Genomic DNA, 10,477 nt, shown 5'->3' with positions numbered 1-10,477 from the left:
AAAAAATAAAAGAAGTAAAGAAAAGAGCGAACAAAATCGGATGGAAAAGAACAAAACCGAGTGAAAAAGTGGAAAAGAAGTAGAGATTAAATGGGGAAAACAAACAAAAACCGTCTGAAATCTGCAGGGAAGAAAAAACCAGGCCATAAGCTTCTGGAAGCTTCCCAGCCCTGGAGGAGCCTCCAAAGAGACGTGACGCTTAGGCCTTGTACAATGGAAGGTGCTTAGTGAGGTGCTTATAAAAATAAATCGAGTTTTTCTGAAACACCGGTGCCTATTTCTACAGGAGAGACGCTTAATTAAGCGTCTACCCTGTACAAATAAGTATCGATGCTTAAAAAAAGTCTGGTTTATTTTTCTAAGCATCTTCCATTGTACAAGGCCTTAAGGCCCTTAGATGGCTACTACTAACTCTGTGCATTCTGTTTATGGCTGGCTACTTCATAAATAAAAAAACTCTGTGCATTCAGTTTATATGATTCGGGTTTATATGGTTTTTTGGTTTGTGTGGTATTGATACTTCGGTATGATATGAGATTAAAATATGGTTCTGTTTTGGTATAAGATGAATTATCTCGGTATAGTTTTGGTATATACTAGAATAACCAGTTGACGCGAATTTGAAAATAACATACTTTTCTATACAATCAATATATAATTATGTATAAATATATACTCCCTCCGTTCCAAAATAGATGGCTCTACTTTATACTAACTTTAGTATAAAGTAGAGCCATCTATTTTGGAACGGAGAAAGTATATGCATGGATTCATGCTTTGATGGCTGGTCGTGCATGCAAATGTGCAATGCATACTTTGTGTTGTTTATGGACGTGGTTACCATTTTTTTATAGAAAAATGACCATGTTATAAGAAAAATGGACGTGCTTAGCATGGAATCTGATTCATGTATAAGAAAAATGACTAATGTTAGAAGCTCTTTTGGAGCATTGATCTGCCCATTGACTTTTTCATGGGTCTGAGTGAGCAGATCACAATTCCTTTTAATCTTTTTATGCAGTACTATCATTGGTTAGTGCGTCTATACAAACGACGGTAGCAACTTTAGCGCCACCTCGCTTACTGACCTGTTGAAGAGTAGATGTAAGGTGTATATAAAATTGTGTCTGGTCATGTGCATGTTGGACAATGCAAGTGAGACAAGCTCACGTGACTGACTGCTTGTTTCCTTGTTCGCTCAAGAAATATAAATATCATTTTAATTCGATTAACCCTTACTCTGTATCGAAAACCAGAAACCATAAAATTGTTCGATTCGATTTATTTTCATTAGTATGATTTTTCAATGTGGTCTGGAAATGCACAAAGTAGTACTACTGTCACGCACCCATGCAGCACCGTCGTCGCCAACGCCTGCTTGGACTGGTAGGATCGTAGATGAAGTGGCCTGTGGCCGGCTACTTCATCTACGAACGATCAATATGTGCGTTGTAATCTGATCATGTGATCATGTCTCTAATTATGATAGTGCATTGTACTCTGATCATGTGATCATGTCTCTAATTATGATAGTTGTGTCGTTCGGTTCATCTAGTATGCTAGAGCTATGCATGCTAATAACGTTTTAATCATGAATTAATTCACTAGAGTTAATCATAAATTTGCCTAATTTTCCAACAAATTCCTGCTTCCTATCGAGAGGGATTTCACAGGGCAACCGCTGGGGATACAAACAATCAGATTAATTAATTAGCTATTGTGGTAGTAGCTTAAGAAAAGTTTTTACAGGTCACCTGAAATTTCGTTTGTACACCGTCACATTACAGCCAGCTGATTACAGCGCCCATACATATACACAATAATTTCGACAAAATGGTCATGGGGGCTATTCATCCATTTGATTAATAAATCTTTAGTATCTGATATCATTCATTCATTCATCATCCCTCCCTCCCTTGCTACTAATCACACAACCACCGTGTCTGTGTGCAATAGAGCCAGTAAGCTTTATGGCCGCCGGAAATGAGCAATCATCCATCCATCTCATGGCCCGATCGTGCCCGTGTCGAAGTAGAGCGTCGTGCCGGAAGAGGATCCCCCTCCTCCGGTGACGCCCTCCATGAGCGCGAACCGCATGTCCTCCGACGGCTTCCAGTGCCGCTTCCTCTGGTTGATGAACCAGTTGTTGATCTGCTTCGGGTCAAGCCCCGTCATCGCGGCGAGCCTCACTTTGTCCTCTTCCTGCAAACATCATAGTAGCCATCTATGAATGATGATAGGCGATCAAGGCTGATGATCGGCGATCGGAGATTTCACTTACCGTGGGGTAAGGCCAGCGGTAGTGTGTGTTCCACCAGTCCATGAGAGCAAGCCGAGCATCCTTGGGCAGCTTCCCTTTCTTCCTCTTCTTCAGGAACTCGGACCGGAGGCGGCTGAGGCAGCCGCTGTACTTCTTGAGGAGCATCTCCTTGAGCTCGTGGTCAGCCAGCCGGGAGCTGTGCTCTTGCATGCCGGCGTCCGACCCGTCGGCGTCCCCCGAGCACGGCTCGTCCTCCGACGACCCCACCATTTCATCTTGCATTATTGATACAATGGAAATCAGACACGGGTTAGACAGAGTAATGTGTTGTGTCAGGATCAGGTTGCATGGCTGTGCTACAGTATATAGGAGATCCAGGCTTGGACTCGAAAGAGGTACTACTTCAGAAGCAGAACAAGACAACATCAATAAGCAGATAATAATCAAACCCAAGTTGCTGTTGGACACTTGACAAACAACAATTTTGGAAGCTGCAGACAGAAGAACTTCTGAAAAATGTCTTAAGAATACACAATCCAAGGAAATTCAGAACAGAAAATTTCTCCATGAGGATGTGCTAAGTTCGATTGGTTAGTGACAAGTATTAGTCTGTATTATCTGAAGGTCAATGTGTTCTGCAACACCCAATGCATCAAAGCAAATAAGATGAAAAGCATGCCACTTTATCTGTCGAACCCTATACGAATGAAGAACTGCTGGTGCCAAACTGACTAGTTTAGTTTGTGCTTCAGGAAACAGAGACTATTTAAGCACTTTTTCGGCGTGACTGGAGTTTTCATGGAGCCATCCATACAGCTGCTGTCTCGTTAGGAAACACTCCCAGTACTGCAATCAAGTTCTATGTAAGCAAATGGCTCTTTTGTACTGTGAGTTGAGTTTCATTAGTACAATTTGTACCTTCTGAAACAAGACATCAGAAAAAAAAACTCTTCAATCTTTCTAGCTATGGATGCAACTATATACTCCCTCCGTCCGGAAATAGTTGTCCAAGCAATGGTTGCATCTAGACTTATTTTAGTTATAGATACATCCATTTTATCCATTTCTAGGACAAGTATTTCCTGATGGAGGGAGTATATTTAGGGACGGAGTTTGTAGTACATGTTGGATCTTCAGCTAAGACCTCAAGACTTTGCATAGTCAGAAAGAAAAGAAGCATTTTCGCACTATATAGGCTTACTTGCATCATAATAAAAGGTCTAGCGAGGACACAAAAATGGAACAGTTAAGCTAGGTGACATAACCTATATGGTTATATGTAATTTGTAATTCCAACAGCTATATGTTTTGAGCTGTAATAAATAGATGTTTACTACTTATTCTCCTTTTTTTTCCTACTTGCTTGGTGTAACGAACTTTGTTGGATAAAAAAATGTTTTGAATTGGCAGGTCATGTAATAAATAAGAATAGTTGAATGCAAATAATCTAGCTACACAATATTAATATGTACTCCCTCCGTTCCAAATTATAAGGTGTTTTGGGTACTTCAATATAGAGTACATACGGACTGAAATGAGTGAACAAACACATTAAAACGCATCTATACACATCTGGTTAGAAAAAAAAGTTAGAACATCTTATATTTTGGAATGGAAGGAGTACCTTTTAGCAACTGAGTTGTGCATATTTCAAAATTCTAACAATAGGGCATTTCCTGTGAAGTGCATATTGGAGGCTTAAAATTTGTGTTAAAATACTGTCAGAAATAAATCTATATTGTGCGGTGCAATGTGTAACTTTTCAAGTGACGACACACCTAGCTGATCATGCTAACATCCTTTCCCACATCGCCATGACATCTGAGGTTTGCCACATGAGGAGATTTTGCAAGCTTTGTTTCACCAGGTTGTAGACCAATGAGCACCTTGTGCGCCTTTTGCACGTGAATGCCTATTAACCCGTGGAGTTTGGGGAATCGTATCAACTTGGCTATCTATCCCCCAAGGGCCGACTCATGACTTCTCTTTGGAGGATTGGTGGAACAAGAGTACTCTTAACCGTGATAAAGCCTTCTGCAGCCGCTTGACCGAAGTGATGATTAATGAGACCTCCCTTACCATGCTCGACATAGCTTATCTTGCCGATGAGAACATTAACCAAAGTCGGTTGACTCTCAAGCCGGAAATGTAGCTTACGTCTTTTATCTCTTCCATTTTCTTGCCATCATGCAAAAAATTCTTGTACTCCTTTTTGATATTTTCCTACCTTAATAGAATGGGTAGAGAGGCTGCCTTTACCGTCAAAGAAAATCAGAATGACAGAATTGATGGAAGGGACACACTACAAGATGACAGACTCATTTAACAAAGTCAAAATATATGGAGACTAGAATCATAATTCGAATCTTATGTGAGGTGCACAAATTAGGCATAAACAATTGCTGCTCGGAATGCTGTCCATCTCTATCTTACAGATAGATCATCTAATTGGCTGTGTGCATCACGATGATGCACAGGCCAAGGTTATCCCCTTTTCAAAAAATATAGATAGATTATCTGAACCTCACTTTGCAGAATGATCATGGAAAACACAGGTATAAATAAAATTAGAATAGACGCATTAGTACCTTTGTTCAGTCCAAGCAAACTGAGCAAACCTATGGATTCTTAAGGAATATTATGTAGCACTTGCCATAATGGTTTGACCTATCGTGAATATAGTCTGTTATTTAGTGATAATTCATGCGTGTGACCTAACTAGACCGAAAACCAAATACTTAGCATTTCTACTTAGAATTGTTGATCTAGTTGCACATGGTATCATTAACTCAGTCTTAGCATAGCTATGATGGATAGTCACATAAAGCTCCAACCAAATACTTAAGGTCAACATGCATTTTCCTTTATACAAAAAAAATCTAAATTCTCAATGATTTGCAACCTTAACTAGGTAAACATGCTACGCATGACCAAGCTCAACATGTACGGAGTTAGTGATTTAACATGCACACATACCAACTGCCCACTGTTCCGGTAAAATATCTCATTAATGAGAGAATGATAAGTGGTAAAATTGATAGGAAACTCGGAAATTAACTAGGCATGTAAAGATCATGTTTCATGCTCCTTTGTAGTACCGTACATTTCCACTTGCCACTTGGCATTGTACGAAATACACTAGAAGGTAGGAAAAACAAAACAGCAACTGTTTTGGCCACAAGAACTACTGTTACATAGGTGGTATATGCAACACCAATCACATGTTTACTATGTATCAGCCATCACAGTGACAAAATGTCCTTTTGACTTTATTAAACATATGAAGTTCCCAAAACCTTGTGTGTTTTCACCACTCCAAAATCAGCTGTTCGTGATAGAAAGATAAGTAATTCCTGAAAACCCCTTTTATTCTTGCCAATATTACAAGACAAAGCTACGCTTTTGAGAGCACGTATTTCACATAACTATGATATCTACAAATGCACGCATTCTGAGTTTCTGACATAACTTGCACCATGGTTATTTGCAGAATATCAATTCTAATAAGCTGCCATGCACGCGTTGGATGTGAGTGGGCCTAATTTATCAGCACCACCGCAAACATGAAAACCTTAGGTTTGTCATATGTTATGTAAAAAAAAGCGTATGTCTATGCATGCTTAAAAATGGCTTAAGAAACAATTGCTCCAAGCAGAAACAGCTCGATATAGCCTTGTTAATCTTCAATCAGTCAAGTTCTTAAACAAGAGATGGACCTAAAATCCTACTCCTATCGAAACTGCAACTACAAGATACTTATGTAGTAACAGTGTAACACGCATCCGACGAAATCTCATTTGAAGATAATTCGTTAGAAAAATGCATCAAACTACAAAAACTAAAAACAAACAACACTTACTTAAATTAACAAATTCAACCAAGACATCATACCTAGCATGACGAAATAAAAATGCGTTTGCGGGAAATGAGCTAGCCACAGCAAAATTAATCTTCACTTGCCCCCACAGCAACAAGAAGAAGAAAAGCTCCACCATTGGGCACCAGTGATTAACCAGCATGCAAGAGCAAGATTCTTTTCTTTTTCCAAAGCCATCCCATCCCAGCTCTCTCTCAAGTTCCATCACCGGCCCGACCTGCAAAGTCTACATATAGCAGGCTAGTAGCTACTCCTGCCTCACTAGCCTCTAGAGAGAGAGAGAGAGAGAGAGAGAGAGAGAGAGAGAGAAGGATCTGGAGAGAGATATAGAGAGAGAAGCATGCATAGGTAGGCTGGAGCTGCAAGGACGATGGAACCTTGGACAAAACCCTACACGAGCACCACCAAAGCTTTACTCTTCCGGCCCCGTAGCCTGACACACCTGCGCCCCATTTGCATGGACACGATTTGACCTATCAAGAACGCACATACGCACGCACGCACGCACGCATTCATCATCAAAGCCACATTCACACACAAAGCATCAAACACTTTCGCACACATGACACAACGCAACAATGGCGAACGAATCCAAGGCCGCAGAGGGACGCGGCATGCCGGAGAAAATCAAGGCGCGAGATGCAAAATGCATGGATGCATGTAAATTATAGTATACCGGAGTGCGGCGAGGTGGCGGGGGCGCCGCCGCCGCAGAGATTAGTGAGCTGCGAGCGGATGGTGGTGAGGAAGGAGGCGGCCTCGTCCAACGGCCGGGACAGCTCCTCCTTGTACCGCGACAGCAGCCGGCAGTAGGCCTCCTGCATGCGCGCGCGAGCCGCGTTGTCATCTCCACATGTAATAACAAGCAAGAGCTAGCGCGCCAGGATTAGTGGAGCGAGCTGCCTTGAACTGGTTGTACCTACCATGAACTCGTCGAGCTCGGGGTCGAGGCCAATCTCCCCGGCGGCTGCGGCGCCTCCGCTGCGCCTCTCCGGCTGGCCGATCTCCTCCAGCAGCGCGGCCACCTCCGGCGGTGCGCCCACCTGACAAATCAAGAATCAACGTGGCAATTAATTTCTGACGATGAGCTGCGCTGAGCGAGCTAGCTAGCTCTAGCTACTACTAGCGGGCTACAGCATGCAAAATGGAGCTGGAGCTGAACACGGACGGACCTTGCGGCATTCGATGTACGCGGAGAGGAGGGAGGGGTAGCGGGGGTGCCCGGCGATCTGCGCCTTCATCAGCTCCGTCAGATCCGCAGGCGGCGGAGGCGGCGGAGGAGAGCTGGCCCCGCCGGCGACCCCCGACGCCTCGCTGCAGGCCGCGCCGCCCTCGCCGCCGCGCGAGATCCCCGGGTGGATGCTGTACAGATCCTCCATCGATCTCCTTCCCCCGCGCTCGCCGCTAGCTGCGGCTCACTGCTCACCTACTACTCAGCACAGCGCAGCTACCTCCGCACCCATCGCATCTCCATGTACACGGACACCAGAACAGATCAAGAAGCGCTCAGTTGGTTACTACCACTAGCAGCAGCAGTAGTAGTAGCAGCAGCAGCAGCAGCTGGATTCTGGAGGAAGAAGAGGGGTGGTCCTTTGCGCGATTCTTGGGGTACGGTATACCTTCCAGGAAGAAGGAGAGGAGGAAGAAGATGAAGAAAAAGGCAAGGAAGGGAGCTTGATTACGGGGAAATCAGCAACCGTCTGCACTGCAGCCCGTGCTGCTTCCGATGCTGCTGCTGGTGCAGAGGAGCAGGGCGGTTGTGATCTCGGCGGTAGCAGCGGGAGACATGGGGGGTGGGCACTGGGCAGGCTTCGGCTTTGGGAGGATGGAGGAGTCAGAGAGATGGAAGCTGCGAGATTGGGAAAAGGGAAGGACGAGCTGCTGCTTGGAGCAATCCTTGGTAAAGTTTTATCGTTAGGTGTTTTCTTTTTCTCTTTTCCGTGAAAAAATAATGTGTGCGGGTGTTTTGAGAGTTGAGAGTTGAGGCTTTTTTTTCTTTTTGAAAAAATAGACTTTTCTTGATGATGAGAGAGAGAGAAGGGTAGGGGCATAGGCTCATAGGGCAATCGTTGAGTAGTAGTCAGTTTGCATGGGGGTCCTTGTTGGAGGCTGAACTCTTAGGGATACCCTTGCTAGGACTTGTGTAATTTTCCAATTTTGACCTCTTAGGTGTGTTATTTTCCTTTTGGCAAGTATAACATCTCCCACTTTCGAAAGTAAAATTGTGCACGCGACATGTGTCAATTGTCGTGTCTCTATTCCATGGAGCATACTTACTATTGTATCAATATATCGACTAGAGAGGAGATGAATGAGAGGTTTCAATGTACTTTTTAAAAGAACCAAATTCTCTAAAAAAGACAAACTAAACAAAATAACACATAGCAATGTGAAGAAATACTGAAAAAATAGTGAATCTACTCACCATAAGAGTAAACTAACATGCAATCAAAACTTCTAAACCCAAAAGAGAGAGAGGGAGAGGGGGAGGGGGGGAGAGGTGCAACTCAAAAAAAGCAAAGAGAGGTGTGCTAGAAAGCATGATAACTGGTCTGGTTATCGTCCTATAAGCATTGGGTCAACCCATTTCCGGGTTTTATCATGGTCAAGGTTTTGGCACTTTGGTGCATAGTGCTTAGGGCATCTCTAGCCGCGCCCTCAATAAGGCTTTCCTAAGCGATTTTTTCACGCCAGCGCCAAAAAAATGTCCCAGTCGCGTCTTCAGGAGCCCGATTTTTGCCGGCCTGGACCGAAAACAGCGCCGGCGGACCCAGGTCGAACCCGGCGCGCTGGGGGCGCCCGGGGGCGTCGGGGCGAACTGTTTTGGCGCGAAACAGCCGCGTGCCCGCCACGTCAGCGACACGGTGCCTCGTCTTCCCCCAACGGCCTCGGTTCCCGCGGGGAATCAATGTCAAGGCTGCCGCCGGTCAGCCTTGCCATTGATTCCTCACAGGCGGCGCGCCGACGCCTCCCCACCCTCGCACGCGTACACACGGGTGCGGCGCGGCTATATAGCCGGTGGCCTGCACTCGCCGCCGCCCAGCTCCTCCCTCTCCCTACCTCTCCCGAGCGCCGCCGCCCAGCCCCTCCCTCTATCTCTCTACCTCTCCCGAGCCCATCGCCATGGCGAAACACTTCCCCGGAGATGAGGCGGCGGCCAACGGCTTCGGCCGCCGTTCGCTCCGCGAACAGGAGTCCTGGCTCCTGTTCCAGCGAACATCCCGGCGCCGCCGGACATGCGCGCCGAGCCGACGGGGTGGAGGCTCAGCGCCGGGGGAGTGCCCATTCCCTCGTTGCCCGACGCCGTGGCGAAGCCGAAGTACTTCGCCGAGGAAGTCGAGGTCGTGCGCGCCTCCCTCACCGACGCCCAATCTCTCCCTCCCCCAGTACGCCGCCGACAACCACGCGGCTTGGGCGGCGTATTTCGAGCGCCGCCAGCAGCAACGCTTGGCGTCCTTCAACGGCGCACCGGTGGTTGGCGGCCGGCAAAACAGCGAGGGGCGCCACCTGTGGTGGGGCGTCCCCGGCCGCACACTCGAGGGCGTGCTGACGTACCTCGAGGGCGGCAACGACCCGCCGTTGGCGTACCCGGCGAGGGCGGCCGCCCCGGCGCAGCACCGACGCGCCGGGCCATGGGCGCCAAGGAGGTTCGGGTCCTCCTCCTCTTCTTCCTCCTCCCGATCTTCATCGCACTCCTCCGGCACTCCGGCCCTGCTCGGCGTCAAGGCCGAGCCCGCGGCAGAGACGCCGCTCGGCCGGCGCACTCGCAGCGCCGGCATCGTCATCAATGAGGGCGGCCGGCGTGCCTACTCGTCGGCTCCTCCTCCGCGCTTCGTCAAGCCAAAGACGGAGTCGGGGCTCACGCCGGTGAAGACGGAGCCGGGGCTCGCACCGTTGAAGAAGGAGCCGGCCGCGCCGGTGACGACGGAGCTCGACGACGACGACGCGGCCCTGGAATGGGCGCGCAGGGACTCCATAGCGATGGAGAAGGCGAAGGAGCGCCAGTGCACCGCCCTGCTTCGCTTCGCGGAGCGTCCACGCAGCCGCGACGAAGACGAAATCGCCGTCATCTGCGACAATGACGACGACGACGATGCGCCGCCACCAGTCCGCCATGGCGACGCCGGGCAGGGGTCCAGCAGGGGCGCCCGCGTCAAGGAGGAGAAGGCCGACGACGACGATGGTGGCGACGGCGGCGACTTCAGCCAGTTTTTCCTTTAGATTAGTTTATGTATATGTGCTATGTAATGAAAATCCGCGAACTTCGCCGAAATGTGCCGAAATTTATCGTGTTTGGCCGAAATTTATCGTGTTTGGCCGAATTTTATCGTGTTTAAGCC

At 47.2% G+C, this 10,477-nt stretch overlaps 1 protein-coding gene across 1 annotated transcript; it reads right to left on the bottom strand.

The window, feature by feature from the left end:
* Window positions 1–1,723: 1,723 nt before the first annotated feature.
* On the bottom strand, window positions 1,724–8,075 carry LOC119363491 (homeobox protein knotted-1-like 10). The gene is made up of 5 exons (XM_037628861.1): window positions 7,310–8,075; window positions 7,061–7,180; window positions 6,814–6,955; window positions 2,282–2,535; window positions 1,724–2,202 (listed from the first exon to the last, which is right to left on the bottom strand). Exons 1-5 carry the CDS (start codon window positions 7,514–7,516, stop codon window positions 2,005–2,007), a joined length of 921 nt encoding a protein of 306 aa, XP_037484758.1. The 5' UTR covers window positions 7,517–8,075; the 3' UTR covers window positions 1,724–2,004.
* Between the last annotated feature and the right edge of the window lie 2,402 nt (window positions 8,076–10,477).

Source organism: Triticum dicoccoides, chromosome 1A (assembly GCF_002162155.2).
Source record: "Triticum dicoccoides isolate Atlit2015 ecotype Zavitan chromosome 1A, WEW_v2.0, whole genome shotgun sequence".
NCBI lineage: Eukaryota > Viridiplantae > Streptophyta > Magnoliopsida > Poales > Poaceae > Triticum > Triticum dicoccoides.
Note: the sequence above shows the minus strand (reverse complement) of the source record. Positions and strands in the feature narration are given on the sequence as shown.

Excerpts from the sequence above, each read along its gene's own strand:
- LOC119363491 (XM_037628861.1), bottom strand. The coding sequence starts at position 7,516 with ATGGAGGATCTGTACAGCATCCACCCGGGGATCTCGCGCGGCGGCGAG. Across the intron at positions 2,536-6,813 it reads CGCCACCTCGCCGCACTCCG|ATGAAATGGTGGGGTCGTCG; the intron begins GTATACTATAAT and ends CAATAATGCAAG. Across the intron at positions 2,203-2,281 it reads ACCGCTGGCCTTACCCCACG|GAAGAGGACAAAGTGAGGCT; the intron begins GTAAGTGAAATC and ends TGATGTTTGCAG.